We start from the raw sequence: 18458 nt of genomic DNA, 5'->3' as shown, positions 1-18458 counted from the left end.
TCCAGCCTGCCTTGAACACGGTCCTCCTTCAGAAACCTCCTGTCGGGTCCAGAGGATCTTATGTGTCTCCCTTTCCCTGTCCAGAATCGGCGGTGGGGAACAGCCTGCCACAGGTGCCGGTCTCCTGGGACTGCTGAATAATTCAGCAGCCAGGAGAGCAGTGGGGGCCTGGCCAAGCCTTGGGCACTTGACACGGGCTCCCAGGGGAAGGCGATGAATTATTGACGGGTCCTGGTGCCTGACTGCTGCTCTGTTGTGGTCAGTCTCTGGGCTCATCCATGCCTGAGGCCCCCTTCCTACTGCCCTGTCCAGCGCATCTGGCCACTCTGGGGGCCAACCCAGCCTCCTGGGCAGCTGTGGACCACTTCGCGGGTGCCCTTTTTGTGATGGGTAACTTCAGTGGCCACATAAGAGAGGCCATCAGAGGACAGAAAGTCAGTTCCCAGCTCCTTCACCTAACTTGAGGAAACAGGCCCAGCAAGGGTCCTCGCCCACGATCACACAGCAAGGGCAGGGCAGGGCTTGTCTTTGACTCAGACCTCCTGACCCCCAGGCCAGTGTCCTTCCCAGAACACGAATGGCCTCACACCTCCACTTTCCAGAGAAAGGACCCTGCTGTCCAAGGTCTCATGAGCCCACCTTGCCCGGTCACCCTGGGGCGCTCGGCCTTCCAGGCAGCTTGTCTGTGCTGACCCCCACCCCCACCCCCAGAGGAAAGGCAACAGGCAGAGTTCACTAAGTCTGCAGCCAGGCTGGACATATGGGGGCCAGGGCGGACAGGGAGCCCTCGCACAGGCTGGAGCTCGGGTTTCCTGCACCAGCTCCCTCCCCAAAGAATGTCTAGGAGGGGGCTTGGGGGTGACATTCTGTGGGAAACAGTATTAAGATGCTTGTTTTGAAGCTGTGGGGAAACTGTTGGGCGTGAAAGCTGCCCCCCCAACTACCCCCCCTGGGTCTCAGGGTCCTACCCCCACCCTCTGGGCCCCAGACAGACCCTGGCTCCATGAGGCTGTGCACCTGCCCCCAGAGCCTACCCTGCATGGAAGACCAGCACCATGTGGGCCCTCCAGACAGCGACCCCATGGTCACGGTCACAGAAGGAGGAGGGGCAGGCCTCTGAGTGTGACGACGTCAGAGGGCTTTCCCTTGACTGCTCTCACAGCTGCCCAGCGAGGCAGGGAGTATCACCTCCTCTGAGGAGACGGGAAGAAAAGCAAGGCTCAGAGAGGTTGGAGAGCTAGCCGAAGTCACACAGCTGCCCACAGGGCCAACCCACCTCTGTCTGACTCCAGAGCCCAGCCACTTTCTGCTGTCCATACTGCTCTTGTTAAGGAGGGCACTTAGTCTGTGTGTGGACAAGTCTCAGACCAGGTCGTGCTGAGTGCAGAATCTGCCAGGAGGTGGACCACATAGGAAGTGTGGTGAAAGCCGCGAGAGCAGCTGTGGGGTGGTTAGAGCCCCGTCACAGTGTCTAGCAGCGGGTGGAGAGCACGAGTCAGGGAGGATGCTGAAGGGCTCTTCCTTGGCGAAATGCTGACAAGCCCTCCTCTTGGCCCTTTAAGTCTAAGGTCTGAGACTGACCTCAGTGAGCACTTAATTGCGGGATGCTGTGGGGTGGGGAGGGTGTGCAGAGGAATGTCTCCATCCTGCCCCCTGGGGGTCTCTTGTCACATTGCAGCATCTCTGCGGATCCTCTGCTGTGCAAGGGGCCTGAGTGCCCACACTCAGCAGGGGCTCAGTGGGTCCTACTTGAACTAAATGCCCCTTGGCAAAGGGCACTAGTGGACAGGGATTCTCAAAGGGCGCCCCCCAGCCGGCATTATCAGCACGACCTGGAAACATGTCAGAAATACCTCTTCTCGGGCCCGCACCCCGCTGCATCAGACTCCAGGGCTGTGAGAGGGGCCAGTGGTGACCGGGAGGGGGCTCTTACCGGCTCCCAAGAGCAGACGGTGCCCATCTCTGTGAGTTCAGGGACCCCACGCTGGAAGCTTGAAATTGGCCACAGCGGGAGTGTTGGCAGCATAGACATGGTCAGGAGCTCCGAGTCAGGACTGTCCTCTCCCAGCCTGTTGTTAAACAGTGCCCGCCACAACCAAGGACGGGGACGTCCCAGTCATTTCTCTTTTCACAAGCCCTCCAGAAGATTCTGTGTATCCTGAAGTTCAAAAACCACTGATTTAAAACCAAAAGAGGTGAAGCTGCCAAAAGACCCGCATTTTTTCACAACTACAGTCTGTTAGAATGTGTACACCGAACAGGGGCTGTGAGACCATCCCCCTCCTCGTGTCGTAAAGACGAAACTGGGACTGAGGGGCACCTGCTCCAGCTCCCCTGGCCCCTTGCCTGGACTTCTGTCTGGGCACAGCCCCCAGCCCGGGAGAGGACAGGACACCGTCAGGGAGGAGTCCTCCGCTGGGCTGGGCCTGAGAAGCACCCAGAAACCTGGGCAGGCTGTCCAGGGGAGGAGTGGCAGGAAGAGTTTTGCCCTGGGGGAGGCAGGACGGCTGGTGGATAGGGCTCTGAGCTCCGGAGGCAAGTATTTCACGTTTGTCCACAAGGACTGCTCCTGCTGCTTCCTCCCCTCACACGGATGAGAGGCTTTTTTTTTTTTTTTTTTTTAAACAAAAAACACCCTCTGTGTTCCTCAGGAGAGAACAGACATCCGACCTGTCTGTTAAAGTCAGAATTCGCCCCTTGCCTCACATCGCTTGGATGTGCTGTTAGCTGCGTCCCTTCTCGCTTTCTCTGACTCACTTTCCTCCTCTGTAAATCAAGGGCAGCACCGGGGAACCCCAAGGCCCCTCCGGCTCTCACACCCTGTGGGGCCTCCCCTCAGCGTCTACAGCTTCAACCAGAAACGGTTGAACGTTTTAATCTCTCCTGTGGAATCACCGTGTGAGGATGTCGCTCAGTACCCTGTTCCCTCCCAGAGCAATAACCTTTTAAGCGTAGGGGGACGTGGGGTTCAAGTCAACTCAGTCAGCATGTATAAGGCACCCCCTGTTGTTCGTTAATTCAGCCCGCAGATACCGAGATCTCCCGTGTGATGGAAATGTCAACTGGAGGCTGGAAGTAGGAAACATAGCTCCCCCCTCCCCACCCCACCTCCCCCCGGAGAGGTTCCCAGCAGAGTGACACCCCTGCATACCCACCAGACCGCTTCTGGAGTGCTGGAGATGTGCTAGGTGCTCTGAGGATCTCGGCCCTCTAAACAACCCAGAGAAGCAGGGATTGCTGGCTCCCCTTAGGAGAAGCCGGACTGAGAGAGTCTGGCTGTGAGGGGAGCAGGTAACGGGCTGGTGTCAAGCCAGGCTCCTGGTGCCAACCTCCGACCGCAGGACTGTGCTGTTCGTAGCACTGTGAGGGCTCCCATCATGTGAGAATGTGAGGATCCTGCAACCAGATGGGCCTTTGCCCTCTGTGGGCCTGCGGAATGCAGGTGGTGAACACTGCGGACTCTTCAGTGGACCAGGGACCTGGTGGAGTCGGTAGTGGGTAGAGACCTCAGTCATGGTTAGTGGGGTTAGTGGGGACAGGGGGGCAGGCAGCAGAAGGTGTTTGTGTGTCCAGGAACCTGCAGTCCTTTCCCCACAACCTCCACGCTGGGCATCTGGGCAGGGGCTCAGCTGAACCCCAACTCCACATCCTCAAGGATTATAAGCCAGGGGGTACCCAGCCCCCATCTGAGGACATCTCCCAAGGGGGTTCACTGCCCAAGAGCTCTCCCAGGGAAATGGGTCTCACGTACAACCACTCACACTCATCAGGGGCCACGTACCCTCCCAGACATGCTGCCCTGTCCAGGACCAGCCTTGGCCCTGGGTCCACCTTCCCCAAACTTAGCCTGGAGCCTGAGCACGCCCTCCGTCCCGGCAGCCCCCTCCCTAGCTGGTCATAGCCCTGGGGGATGGCCGTTCCTCCCTCTGGCCTCTTCGTGTGGAACTGCCATGTCTCCCCTGCCGTCCCCAGGCTCATCGGGACCTTCCGCATGGTGCTGCAGAAGGTGGTGGAGGAGAACCACGTGGAGGTGACCGACACACTGATGGACGACAAGAACGCTGTCATCAAGGTGAGTCTGCCCCGGCGGGTTCCCGGACTCACCCTGTATGGGGGTCCCTGGGAGCCTGCTTCACCTGCCTCCTCCCTCTCATCAGGTGGTCGGGGGGGAGGCTCCTAAGGGGTGGCGACGTGAGGCAGGAGGAGGAGACTCAGGTCAGATTGCCAGAGCCTCTCCACCTGGGGCACAGTAGGGTCTGCGGTCCCAATGTGGGAACAGCATCTGAAGGCCAGGCTGAGCCCTGCTGGCCACTCCAGGGTACGGTCTTCACTCTGCACGCCTGCCCTCGAGCCTCTCTAAGCCAAGCCACTCCATGAGGGTAGGAACCTTGTTTCCTACTCCCGTTGTCCTGTCGCATCCCAGCACTTCCAACGTGAGCACACGCGGACTGATGATGCCTGGTTTGCAGGCACTCGGCACCTGTCCTAACAAAGCAAGGAGATGAGTCAGCCTGCAGGCTCTGACCCGAGCTCTGCTCTGATGCGTTTGTCGCCTTCGGCTTATCCGTGTCCACTCACGGGCAAGTTTGGCTGTGGGGAGGAGCACAGCCCCCGAGGATGAGCCCCTTAGGCCACCAGCTGTGTGACCTCCCAACTGCAAAGCGAGCAACCTAGCTGCTTCACAGGGCTTGTTCTGAGGATTAAATGGGAACACACAGATAGTACTTAGAAAAGTTAGGCACCTAATAAGGGCTCCATAAATACGTAAAATCATATTAGTAACTGCTATTTCCTGACCTCATTGTACCTGCGTGTAAAGTGGGGTTATATCATGGTTCCCTCACCTGCGTCCCACATAATGGATGACCCTATGTGGTAGCCAGCAGGAGAGCCTCACAAGGCAAGGCTGCGGCCATGGGGAGCCAGAATGGAAGGGATCCCCTGTGAGGAGTGCCCAGAGTGGAGCAAAAACTCCCACAGTGCCCTGGTGTCTCGAGATGCTTCTTAGAGAGAACAGGAGGACATTCAGGACTTCACAGCTTGGCCCCAGCCAAGCCACTCTCTCCACAGGCAGGCGTGGGCAGGGGGACTTCTCGGAAGCCAGGAGAGCTCAGCCAGCCCATCCAGGGGAGAGGGGATGCAGAGCAAGGTCTAGACACCAGTGGGAGGCAGTGAGATGCGAGAGAAAGGAAGCAAGAATGAGTAGGCAGCACTATCCATGCTCTATATTTTTAGAATCAGGCTGAAGACTTACAGAAGATCTAGCCCATCTACCAGCCCTCTCGGCTACCCATTTTGTGGAGGGGAAGCCTGACATCCTGGATGGAAACTGAATTCAGTCGAGGTCAGACAGCTTGGTCCGCAGCAGAGCCCACACTGGGATCCGGAACTTCCAATCCCAGGCCACTGTTTTCCCACCATACCATCCCTGGTCCCATCAACGGGACCACACTGGCTCAGTGTGAAGGACAGGAGCCTTGGGGGTCAGCCTGGCTGGACTCAGATCCCAGCACTAGCACATTCTAGCTGTGTACTTTGAGCAAGTAATCTACCTTCTCTGATACGTCAGGAAGGGTAAGTCGAAGTGTTAAGAAGATCAAATGGGTTTGTAGTAAAGCATTTTAACATGACACCTAGCACAGTGAAGGTTCAGAAAATACGTATAACTTTCCCTTCCCTGGGGGACTCAAGGCTTGGGCATTCCAAAGCCCATGTGCTGAGCGAAGGCTGCCTGTGTGGGTGGCAGGGGCAAGTCAAGCCCCAACCCGTGAGGACAAGCAAGCACTCTGGGAGACAGCCTGACATCCATGCAGGCCGGGGAAGGGACTAGAATGAGTCTTCCCCATGCACCGGGGAGCTGAAAGGAGGTAAGTGGCCTCAGGACCCAGAGCAAGAAGCCCAACCAGGATTCTCCAGGGCACAGCCTGGGCCCGGGCTTGGGGCTCCACTTCCCCCCAGAGAAAAGTCCGGTCTGACCCCATAAGTCCCACCTCCAGAGTAGGAGGGTAGGTGTCAGAAGAGCAGGGAGAAGTTCCAGCCCCAGGCCGCCTCCTCCTCCTCCTCCTCCTCCTCCTCCTCCTCCTCCTCCTCTCCATAAGAAGGTGTCTCCGCCTCTGCTCCGGAAGCCTCAGCTCATAGCCCATCTCCAGCCCCAGGAGTGAGGGGAGGTCAGCCTCGCTCTGAGGACAAGGGGGTGATTTTCTTGATTATGTCTGTGGTGGACTTAGAGAGCCCACTGCCATCTAGACTCGACTCTCCAGGGTGGGCTGCCCACACCGGGCACCGGGGAAGAGCAGAGTGCAGTAGGACAGGACCGGAAGCCTGAATCAATTAAGCTGACGGAGCCTCATCTCGATGATGAGCCACATCTCGATCTTTCTGAACCTCGGTTTCCTTATCTGCCAAATGAAGGTGTGGGGGGGACAACCCCCAGCTTGTCTTCCTCCAGCCGGTAAAGGAAGTGAAAGGGCTTTGTAACCATCAGGACCAGGCCGCATGTGTCCATGACTTGCTCTCGCCTTCCCCTGCTCACCACCCACCCCCTCCCTCCAGACCAGCCTGTGCGTGGAGGTCCGGTATCAGGCCACAGACGGCACAGTGGGCTCCTGGGATGATGGCGACTTCCTGGGGGACGAGTCTCTTCAGGAAGAAGGAAAGGACAGCCAGGAGACCGATGGGCTGCTCCCCAGCTCCTGTCCCAGCTCCCGGACACCAGGCGAGAAGAGTTTTCGGAGGTAAGAGGCTGGGACCTCGGGTGACCCCTCCACCCCCAGAAGACACAGAGAGGATGCCTGGGGCTTGGTCCCCCTCAAAGGCCCCTCTCAGGCTGACTAGGCTCAGAGTCCAAGGCTGAGCTGCTGGAGAGACAGAGGAGAGGCAGGAAGGTGTTTCTACAGGGCCCCGCACACCTGTCCCCCAACCCCAGGGCTCACCTGGGGATCAGGCTGAGGGCCCAGACCTCCTACTACCCTGAGGAAGTTCTGGGAGGGTGAGCTCTAACTTGAGGAGAAGAGGCTAGATAGATCCCTGCCTCCTGAGAGAATGGGTGGGGCAGAAAGGAGGGGGCCCTAACCTCTCTGGTCCAAGACCCAGAAGGGCCAGACCAGCCCCTGGCCCCATGGAGGCCCAAGACAGGGAGGCCTTTTCCTGCCACGGTGAAGCCAAAGGTCCTGGTCAGGACATAGGCTCTCTTCTGTTGAGAAAAAGGCATCCGGACATCCTGGCCCCCTTAGGGCCTAGGACTTACACCACAGATGTCCCGCCACACACAGAGGTCAGGATGCTGGGTCCAGACCTGCTCATGCCGAGAGCAGGGTTTTTCCAAAAAAAGGAAATACTATGATATTACTCTTAGAACTCAGAGAGACAGACTCTAAGTTAGTAGGATGTTAGCTCTCGATTCCTAGTTCACTGGGACTAACGTGTAAAATGCAGGTAAGTCAGTGGTGCATCGAACGTCTTGGGGGAGGGATGTCCTCCCAGTGACCGCCTCCCTCTAATCTCCGGCCTTCCCTTTCCAAAAAGTGTATTCAGTCCCTGCTCTGAAAAGACACAGATTCTAAATCAGTGCAATTGAGTTGAGAATGGATATATTTTTATGAGATAAATAGGCTTTTCTTCTTTGTACTTGAACCGCTCCCCTACACACACACACACACACACACTATAAAGCTTAGGACCCTGGGAACCAGGTGCTGCGTAATAGTAACAAGCTCAAAGGAACCCTGCCTGTGGCAAATACAGCTGACCTTTGACTCTAGGCCAGCTGGGAGCCTGTCCTCTTTCCACTGTGGCCAGCCTGGGGGAAAGGGCGGGCTGTTTGGTCTCAGGAGACCCAGGTCTGAGTCCCGGCTCTGCCTCTTCCCAGTCTTCTGACCCTTGGCCAGTCACCTACCCTCTTCACTGTCTCTCCTAACCTGTAAAATGGGGCCCGGGGCAATGAGAACCAGCCCCACACACTGTTGTTAGAAGAGCCAGCAGCACAGTGGGGTGGCGAGAGTTGTCCCAGGTCAGGGCTGCTGACGAACGGGTTCTTGGCAGCTCAACAGTGCAAAGGGTCAGGGATTGGGCTAAAAATGGTGACAGGAGGAACGGGGACCCAGTGGGGAACCAGGGGACATGCACAAAGAGCACCATCTTGTCCCAGCCCTCTGTCCCCACATAAGAAAGTGCTTGGCTTGGCTGGGGCTCAAAGGAAGGACACAAGATTGAAGCCACACAAGGGCCACCAAGCACAGGGAAGGAGCACTGCCGTGAATCAGGGAAGCTAAGTTCTGTTAAGTCCCCTCGTGGCTGTCACTAACTAGCAAAGTGACTTTGAGCAAGTCACCTACCCTCTGGGCCAGTTGCAGGAATGAGTTGAACATCCCGGCTCCTCTCTAACTGTGACATCCTGAGGGACCCAGGGACACTCTGGATCTCGTGGGTAGCACCCACGTGAAACAGGCCTCTGGGAGCTCTTGACCGCTGAGGGCGGCCCTCTCCGGCTCCTGTAGCTCGGGGCAGCTGAGCTAGTTCCTCTCTCAGTCCGAGGAGAGCAGGCCAGGAGGCTGATGGAAGGGGCAGGAGTGGAAACAGCAGAGCAAAATGCTGAGCTTTGGTCCCCAGACCTGCAGAGGACTCCTCCCACCCTCGCTCGGCCAAGGCCGCCCTTTCCCATGCCACCCTGACCTTCCTGTGGCCGAGCCCAGGGCAGCAGCCGGAAGCCAGAGCCGGTGTCACCCATCCCCGCTTCCAGCCTGAGCACGATCTGACTTTGTGCCCAGGCCCTGTTATTAAGCTCCCCCTCGGCTCTGGCCACCCCACCCTTCTTTACCAAGGGCTCAGCCAACCATGCTGCTGACAACGGGAGCCTCACAGCAGCCCAGACCCAGGGCGGGGTCTCACTTGCTCACAGGGGTCCCCTCATCTCCCACAGATGTCAGCGCTGCCTAGAAGGAATGGCCCTTTGGTCTCAGGAGCACAAAGTCAGGGTTCTGGGCCTTGCATGTCAGGATGCACCTGCCCCAGTCTCTGGAGGGAGAGGAGACCTTAGCTCCAAACACGTATGCACACTCACAATGCCCGGGTGCTTGCACACTCACGTGCGTGTGTGTTCTCTCGGTGTGATGCCGGGTGCCGTGCTCACACCTGGCTCTGTGCTCTGCTGCTATGGTGGCTCTAGGAGCCACAGCCCAGAAGGACAGAAAAGAGCCCCAGCTCCTTCACCTTGAAGCTTCTCTTGGGGCTTTCCTGCGGAGTCCTCTGCTCTGTGGCTCTGTCTCCTGATCTTCTGCCCCTGCCTGGCCCTCCCGCCCTCCACAGCCCCACCTCCTTCCACCCAGCGCCTCTGCCTGAGAAGGTTCCTGTCGGGCTCCTCTCTGCTCCGTCTCATCTTGGGAGAGGAAGGGGGGACCAGTTTTCTTGTTCTCCCTATGGATCATTCTTCTCCTCCAGCAGAGGCCTGTGGAAGCTCAGTAGCCCCCCACTCCTGTACCCGGGGCCAGAGGGCAGCAGGGTATCCCCACACCGTGTATCCCGGGGTGTGCGTGGGGCCGGCACAGCCAGCCTCGCCCCCAGAGCATGAACTCCTCCCTGCCTCCCTTCCCCAGGCTGAGCTCCAGAGACGCAGGAGCAGCGCAGAGGAGCCAGGGTCAGGGCCATGCTGGGGTCGGGTTCCCCTCCATCCCCGGACCAGGCCTGAGTGTTCTAGGGAGGCCTGGCGCCGTGAAGCACTTGGGTCCCAGCGAACCCTAGAGTTCCCCAGCGGGCTGCCATGTTGGATCTCCCGCTCTGTGGCCGTTCTCACTGGCACACGCAGAGCAGTAGGAGTGGGGGTGTGAGGACGAAGGGGGCGTGAGACCAAGGCCCAGAGAAAGGGGAGGCTGGCTGAGGAACAGGACACACCGGCCAGGGCGGGACACTAAAAACACCTCCTGGTGGCCTCCAGGAGGAAAGTCAGAGTGGTCCAGGGCTTCACCTCTTGCAACAAAGACAGGGGCCACGTCCCACCCCTATCACTCGTGGCTGAGTGACTGAGGCAGGCTGAGCACAGGCTGGAGCTTTATTATTAATGTTAGTTGTGGTCCTAATCGGACCTAATCAGGGCTGTAGTATGATTTCTTCACAGAGACTGTCCTTTTCCCTTCGCCATGTCCACACACAAGACTGTGGGCCCATGTCCAGCCCCTGGGTAGGCCCAGAGGCCTGGAGCTTGTGAGGAGAGGGCGTGGTGGGCCTGGGCCGGGCGGGGTGTGCTGGGCCCCGGGCACAGGTCCACGCTAGGCCTTGTGGCCTGCTCTGTGCCTGAGCGGTTCCCCCACTGGGCCAGCCTGACCCGTCTCTGAGATTTCAGAGCAAAACCCAAAGGGAGAGAGAAAAGGCATCACGTTTTTTGGTTCAGATACATCAGTTCCCCCTTCCTGTTCCATCCTTGGCCAATTCTAGATGATACAGTTCCCCTTCTGGTCCCTCTACTACAATGCTTTTCAGACTTGCCAGGGTTGCAGAGTTCTTTTAAAAATAACAAACAAACTTCCGTCAAAACTTGGATCCATAATTCAAAGAGAGGCAGCCCCTGTTTAGATTACTGTTCAGCCCTCATTCTCATTGGAGCTCCTGCTCCAGGGGAGTAGGTCCCATGCAGCTCTCGGTGGGTCCCAATGGTGTCCCGCAGCCCACGCCTGACCTGTCTGCCCCAAGAACAGCCAGGCCAAGGCTGCTGTAGTGAGCTGCTCTCTGAACAGTGGTCTCAGCCGATTATCCTCATTGCCACAGCATCAGGAAAGCACTGAGAGAACATTCTAGAAGGGTTTTCTGAAAGCCTCCCTAAAGAGAGAGAAGAGCACTGTTCTTACCCTGCCCTACACTCCAGAGTCGTAGCTCTCTACTGCCACGTGCCCAGAATCCCTGTGGCCCACCTTTCCTCTTGGAGGCCCTCAGAGCCTGGGAGCTGGCCCCTCTGCTGGAGGAGATCAGGGGAGGGAAGGAGCGGGGTGGCCCATGCCTGGAGGGTGGCCAGGCTCATCTAACCTTTGCTTGAGGCATCTGAGACCCACATTAGGAATCACCAAACTCTTGCCTGGGAATGGAAGAGAGCCGCTGATCCCCTGAGGCTTCCTCCCTCATCAAGGCTCCAGGTTCTCCTGGGCTTGGGGCTGGGAAAGTGGCCACCCAGCCCCACTCCTGTGATCAGGGCAGAGCCTGGGACCATCCGACCCTTGCCCAGCAGGCTTGGGCTGAAGTAAGAAGCTGTGGGGTGAGGGGTTCCTGGGACAAGGAGAAAGCCCCTGGGGAGTGGGGGGTCCGCAGGGCCAGGGGCTAAGTCTGCAAGTGTCTCTGGTCCACACCCTCTCACTCACATCCCCTTGTCTCCTCATTTCTTCCCCCTACTCAGCAAAGGCAGAGAGAAGACCAAGGGAGGCAGAGATGGCGAGCACAAGTAGGTGTCCCAGGCCAGGGCGGAGCCCTTGGGGCCCAAAGCCACCTCACCACAGGGTGCGGATGTCGGGATGGCCCACGTCAGAGGGCTTAGGTGTGGGCTATCCTGGTGGAGCCACACCAGGGGACAGCAGGGTGAGGGAGGTCTGGCCACGGGAGGGTGAGGGTCACGGAGGGAGGGGCGGGGGGGGGGGGCGGGCAGGTGTCTGGGCCTGCTGGTTTCCACTCCCTCCTGCCTCCTTTCAGTGTCTTGACTCTTCCTCCACCTCCCTGTTCAGCTCTGCACCCACGGACCAGGCCCTTAGGCTTCCCTGTGAGGGAGGATATGACTGAAGGCAGAGGAGTGGGGAAGACCCAAGAAGCCAATGGCCGCCTCCCTCTAAGATTCAAGGCAGGGCTGGGCAGGTGGACAAGCAGGGCTGGAGGCCCAAGGAGGACAAACTCCAGGCCTGGAATGGCCACAGGGGTGGCTGGCACAGGAAGCCTCAGAAAGCTAAGGGGAGACGAGAAGATGAGAACCCTCTGGTTGTCCATGCCGTCTCCATCACTCAAAAGGCCTCCTGTAGGAGGGAGAGATCAGTGCTGCCTGGGAGAGGACAGAGGTAGAGAACCCAGGTGAGAAGCGCTGGCCACAGGGGGTTAGAAAGGCTCAAGGCCTGGGGCTGATGAGTAGGTCTCACAGAGTTCCACAAAAGCACATGCCATTCCAAGAACTTTCTAGCATCCTGGGGAATGCACAGGAGCAATAGTAGTCAGGGCTGACCAGCTGGAGGGGCCTCTGGGCCACAGCCCTTTCCTAGAGATGACAAATTTGCATCCCAGAGAGGGGAAGTGACTTGCCCCAGAATAGGAGCAGAGCTAGGATAACAACACAGGGAATTTAGCTTCTGACCCAGAGTTTACTATAGACCCGGGGAGTTTAGAGCACTTGACTGTACTCTAAATTTAATTTAATTCTCCGAACACACTGATGCAAGCTGAAAAGCCAAGCATGTGGTCTTTATTTTCCAGATGGGGAAACAGCTTCAGAGATGTGAAGAGATTTACCCCAGAATGTGATGCCAATTATCTAGAAACTAGTTGACATGAGGACATCATGGGGACACAAGGACTGTGCCTTTAGGGGGTCTGAGGTGATCAGCATGGGTATGCCTGAGACCTCTGCTTGCATCAGGATCCCGGGGGACTCATCGTTGTCCAGTGCTGTAACAAAAGCATACTGAGTTCCAACTCCCACTTGTCACACAAAAGCAAAAGCATGACACGGAGATGGCACCGTGATGGGCTTCAGGGCCCAGGGACCTGAAGGGTCAAGGAGTGTGCCAGGCTCGGAGCAAGGGAAGGGGCCGCAGGCAGAGCTCGTGCCAACTTGGAGAGGGAGCCAGAGAGCTGAATCTGGTGGGGGGTTGGCGGGGGGTGGGGTAGATGACGCAGATGCTGAGTTGGGAGTCCCTGGATGGGAGAGGTTTCCAGGGATCAGGACGCTTAGATGTAAAATGCCTACATAGGAGGTATGAACAATCCATCCCTCCCCAGGCTCTATCTGGGAGTGGCCTGCTCTAGGGCCCTGCCTGCTTTCCAGCTCCTGGGTCTGTCCCGAGCCAGACCCCCCAGCCACGCAGACCAGCTGCAGCGGGGGCGCCTCGCAGCCCCACCGTAAACACGGGTCCCTAGCGCTACCCGATCTGAATCTCTCAATCTCTCGCCACCTCCAGTCAACACAAGAGATAAAGTCAACTGGCATTTTTTATTCTTCTTTTAATGGGTGGGGCGGGAGGAGGATTGAAAGGGGAGGGAAATGAGATTGCCAAAATTAGAGATTATCAACAAGTTGAAACTCTTTCACTTGGGGAAGAACAGCTCTAAAACCAGTTTTAAATCTCTGAAAGGTTAGAGGGTGGTAAAGCTGGCTAGTTTGGAGCTCCCCAGGGGAGAAAGAAGTAGTGGTATGTGCAAGTTGCAGTAGGAGAAACTGAAGGATGGGGCCGTGAAAGGACTCAGGCTCCCGTGAGTCCATGAGCTGCGGGGACGGGGTGGCTTGGGGAGGTGGGAGATCTGTTGCTTGGATCTTGCAAGGGGTTGGCCGCTGGGGAGAGCTGAGGGTCCAGCTCCCTGGAGAACTGTGGGCCTCCGTACACAGGGGCCTCCCAAGCCTCCTGCTTCCCCCAGGGTACACGGGACAAATTCTGAGGCAGGCTCTTGCACGAAGGCTCCTCCTGTCTGCCCAGATTCGGGAAGCCCCAGTGAAACTAACTGAAATTGAACATACTGCGAAAACCAATTCTACAGCCTGCAGCTATGAAATTGGCCGTACTTGGGGCAGGGGAACTAAAAGAAATAAACCCACTGAGGGGCACTTGGAGCACAAGAGCACATATGGAAAATGTGGCTGTTTCAACAACACAGAGAGCCAGAGACCTGTTTCTCTCAAGACAGGAGGTCTTCCTGATTACCCGAGGCCTGAGCTAGAGAGCCTGGGTTGTGAGGACTGAAGGCCATCTCAGGACAGAGCCATGTGCAGCCAGGCCTGGAGTCCACGGTCAAGCATAGCAGCCCCTTAGGCACAGCTTCCAGAAGAATACACAGACCTGAATTCATGCAACACCCGGCTCACTACCTCTATTTTGGCCCATGTTCCCAAATCATTCTGAATACCAAGCCCTCCCCTGGGGTCCCAAGTGCATCCCCCCAACCACGACATCCTTCTCATCCTTCTAGATCTGAGCCGTGCAGCCAGCAAAGAAGTCATCGGGTTCAGAAATGAAGAAAAGATTTTACAAATGAGCGAACTAATGTTAAAATCTTTTCTCTAGAGGGAAAGAGTGGTCTACACCGTAGGTGCCTATCATTCTGTCTGCAGTGAATCGACCCACAGGGAAGCCCAAATGTGACCCTGAATCCTCAGAGGGCCCGCAGAGGCCCACCTACCCTGCTCCTGCTTCCGTTTTCCTGCAGCCTTGAACGAGGAACCCCTTGGTTGCAAAGTAGTTTTTTTTTTCCCACTGAGTTGATGATTGGCTTGTTTTCTTTGTCTCTTTCTCACTGCATGGAATCTTGAGTAATTGAAGAACGCAATTAGACCAAAGGCAGCATTTTATTTAAAAACAAAACCCAAAATTCAATACACCAGTGCACCAGTCACCTAGTCAACAAATTCCACATTTTGGAAATTTTAGTCTTTAACACAAGTGGATGGTCTTCAAGATTTATTTCTTTTTCTTAAATCTTCCTCAAGATTTATTTATTATGGCCTAAGATTTATTTCAAAAAGCACCTCTGCCCTTTGCCAAGAGGAGCGGGCATGCTGTTTCTGGGAAGCAGTGTGACAAAAGCTGGGAGAGGCAGCTTCTGTATTGAACTTCTGACATGTCATCGATCAGAAAGCTCCAAAGGGCAGTGCAAGTCGGTGACATCACGCTCTACTGCGCGCTGTCCAGATGAATCAAAGAGCGAGTCTAGGAGAAATGAGCTAGGTGGGGAGCTCATAGTAAGAATTCTGGAAATTACATCTACCCTATATTACATATATCCTTAATTTTTCATTAAGAGAGAGAATGAACCTGTCCAGCCGAGATGCTTAAAATTATGCAGGGTCTGGGGAGCGGGGTTTCTCCCTTGATTGGCTTCAGGGTACAGTAGAGAATAGTAGGAGAATATAGGTTTTGGGTTTGTTTGTTTGTTTTTTAAGTCTCAATCATTGCTTCCAAATGTATTTGTTTTAAGGAAGAAAGTGACTTTCAAACTCAAGGGCCATCACTGCCCAAGGGAAACCCCAGGCCCTTTACCACTTGGGTGGGTCCTCGGCACCAGCATCAGGAAGCCACAAGTCCCTGCCACTCAAACCCCCTCCAGGCTTCAGGCAGCAGGTACAGACCGTGTCCCAGGATGCAAAGCAGCTGGATTCTCTAGGCAGGACCTGCTTCGGTCCCAGCACAATGCTGTGACCCACTGTCTCAGACCACTTTCCCAGGAGCTTTGGGGCAAGGGGAACAGGGTTGGCAGGGCAGGGGGCAGCCTGGAGGGGCAGGCGCTGAGGATCGGGCCGTGTGTGATGGCATTGTGTCGGTCCCACACAGCATGGGGTTGGGGACTCTAAGGACGGCACAGCCCAGAAATGGCCAAGAACCATCCATGGGACCATCCAGGAGATTTCTGGGGAATCCAGGAGCAGCAGTCAGAGCAGGAAGGCTGGACAGAGTAGAGGCCCAGACACCGAGACAGGAAGCAGAGTGAGGGCCCACACCAGGCATGCGATCCGTCACAGGGGTCAGAGCACAGCCAGCACCCATGCCCTTAAGGCCATCAGGCCAGCGTGAGCCAGGCAGGATGATCTATTCTCATGGCTGCTCAGTTGTTCCTGATGAGCTCACTGACCGTTTCGAGGTTTTGTCACCAGCCATTAACTTTCACAGCAGTCTCTTCCAAAACGTGTGAGCTGATCATTTGTGAACGAGCCCCTTCGTAAGCAAAGCTGGGCAGTCTGTGGGACCCAGACGGCACCCCACCTGCAAGTTGTGCTGGCCCATGGTCCACACCTACCCCTACCAGCGCAGGCCCCGGAGACTCTTCACCGAAGTTCCAGATGGTCAGGATGGGATGTCCACTGACGGAGAAGGGCAACCCCCCGGCGGCCGGCCTCGTAGGCGGGGCTCAGCACATTAACCCCAGCCCTCAGGGCCTCAGAGTCTTTCCTTAGAAAAGCGAATGTCCTTCCCAGGATCTCTATGAAGATGGAATGAGCAAACATCTGGAAGAGCCTTTAGCCTATAGTAGGTGCTCAAGAAAAATTACATAATCTCTTGCTGGCACATATATACCTCCCCTTATTAGAAGGGGAGAAACTTCCTTTCCCTCTCGTCCATTGTGACGTCCCAGACAACACGATGCAGGCTAGTATGGACTCATCAGTGTTACCCCAGCCTTCCTTCACCTACCTTGTGACTTTTTACGAAACCATGGATACGCTGGTGTTTCCTAAGCTGTGAGCTGGTGCACACGGAGGGGTTCTTGGTTGTGCTATCACTGAGATGCAGACTCATAGCCCGCCACGTGTTGCCTGGGTGTAAAGAAAGCAAAGAAGAGTAAAGAAAAGGCCTGATTTGGGGGAATAAGATGGACCCCCAACCTGGAGTAGACAGGCTTGAGGGTTTTAGGCCATCCCTACAAGGACAGGAAAGGTTTTGCCCAACCTCACATTACCTGGCATAAAGAGCAGAGGGTCTGGGGAACCATAGTCAAGGCTCCTCAGGGAGCTGTGGGACCCTCTGCTGTGGGTGAGATCAGAGCTGGAGCCCCCATCTCACCTCCCCCCCGCCCCCCCCCGGGGGCCTACAGGATGACAGGGCTACGCCCAAGAGGAGGGAGCATGGGAAGAAGAGGGAGTCAGGTATCCAGCTCGTGCAATATTGATGGGGTAATGGAATATTGCACTTTACCCCCTGCTGATCCTATCCCGGGTCCCTCCTGGCACCAGGGAACTCGGGCTCAGCGGCAGGGACATCACTGAAGGGACACTGACGGCCCTTGCCCCTTTCCCTCAGCCCCCCTGACTGCAAGGCCCTTCACCTGGGCGCACAAGGCCACACCAAGCCAGAGGAAGAGGTAGGAACTATGGAGTCTGCCATATGTTCCTGGGGGTTGGTCGAAAGGGGGGATTCCACAGCGAATGGGGACAGGCAGGAGGGGTGGAAGCCAGCACCAAAGACAGATGGGAAAGGACCCATCTCCTCCTTCTCACTGGGGACCGAGGAGATTCAGAGTGTGTAGAGAGGTCAGGAAAGACAAGGCAGGCTTTGAGCCACCAGGGTCATTTGCTAGTTTCAGACACATCCCCCACCTCCTCCTTGGCCTCTGCCCCTCTGATCCTGCTCCGGTCCCTCTGTCCTGATGCTTGGTCTCGGGTCATCTGGCTTTCTTTCCAACCAGCTGAGGCGGGATGCCCGGACAGGGAGGATGAGCTTGGAGGCATGGTGGAGCTCGGAGGTCTATGACTGGAAGGAGGGTGCAGAGATCAGCCCAGGCCCCCGGGGTCGGAGGGGGAGGGGGGCGAGGGCGGGCGCGGCGGGGGGGGGGGGGGGGGGGGGGGGGTCTCCAGTTAAGAGCTTTCTTTCCAGCTGAAGGTCCACTTCTCTGACCGCTGGGCCTGCAGTTATTAGCAGATAACTAATTCTGCTCAGGGGTGTGAAGGCACGGGGAAGGAGGAGGTGGTAGGGTCTCCTCTGCCCTAATTATCCCTCCTGGCTCCTGCTTTAGAAAGTCTGGCCCCCACGATATCTCGGGACCAGCCCATGAGGGGCTGGAGAAAGCAGCTCCTTTCTCTTATGTGTTCTTTCTCCGGTTTTGCTCTCCTGTGTGTGTTTGTCTTCCTCCTGGCGTCCATCTCCCTTCATCTTGTTCCGGCGCCCACCTCACAGAGCCGGGAGAAGTGTGTTCTCGGCCATGAAGCTCGGCAAGAACCGGCCCCACAAGGAGGAACCCCAAAGACAAGGTAGGGAAACCCGCGCCAGCCCCGCCAAGCCGGGGGGGGGGGGGGGGGGGGGGGGGGCATCTCTCTGCACCTGACTGAGACCAAACCCCTCCCCTCCTCAGGCAGCGCCCCGACAGGCTCTCCTGTGATTGGCTGGCGAGGCCACCTGGGCGGGCCCTAGCCTCCCATTGGCTGCTGGCAGAGCCAGGTCCAGAAGGTAGTATTCAGGAAGGGGGTGCTCCTAGCTCTGAGGGTGAGAAGGGCATCTCCTCTGGTCTCCAAGTGAGCAGAACCCTCTGTCGGATGGGCCTGTTTTTGAAAGGCTCCTCCTGCCCTCTCTGCTCCCCCCGCTTTTTGCCCTGCATACAGAAGCCTAGAGATTGTTCATTAGAGAAGGAAATAACAAAAAACAAAAGCGGTAGGGCCAGTTACCTATTTCTGGGGAATATTAGCAACCTGAGACTGCTTACTCAGTGGCAGGACCCACTGCCCTGCCATTCCCCAAGCCTTCTCACCAGGCTCCAGTGAAGGGCTCAGCCTGGTGGGAGGGCAAGACAGCTGTTTGAAGGGAGGC

General features: G+C 56.8%; 1 protein-coding gene and 1 long non-coding RNA gene across 3 annotated transcripts in view; one reads left to right on the top strand and one right to left on the bottom strand.

The window, feature by feature from the left end:
* Positions 1–18458, top strand: part of OTOF (otoferlin) — a gene marked incomplete at its 5' end in the record, with an annotated part of 90506 nt that overhangs the window by 33169 nt on the left and 38879 nt on the right. For both annotated transcript variants that reach the window (XM_082744966.1, XM_082744965.1), the window contains 3 exons: positions 3973–4072; positions 6553–6734; positions 17832–17905. In XM_082744966.1, coding sequence (XP_082601092.1) covers positions 3973–4072; positions 6553–6734; positions 17832–17905 — 356 coding nt within the window. The remainder of the gene's footprint in view (positions 1–3972; positions 4073–6552; positions 6735–17831; positions 17906–18458) is intronic.
* Positions 16206–18458, bottom strand: part of LOC309871832 — a 6097-nt gene continuing 3844 nt past the window's right edge. The window contains exons 2-3 of the long non-coding RNA XR_014315512.1: positions 17255–17408; positions 16206–16474 (exon numbers count right to left, since the gene is read on the bottom strand). This is a non-coding gene — a long non-coding RNA (uncharacterized lncRNA). The remainder of the gene's footprint in view (positions 16475–17254; positions 17409–18458) is intronic.

This window comes from Mustela nivalis, assembly GCF_964662115.1.
Source record: "Mustela nivalis genome assembly, chromosome: 8".
Classification (NCBI taxonomy): Eukaryota; Metazoa; Chordata; class Mammalia; order Carnivora; family Mustelidae; genus Mustela; species Mustela nivalis.
The sequence above is the reverse complement of the archived record's forward strand: the minus strand, read 5'-3'. Positions and strand labels throughout refer to the sequence as shown.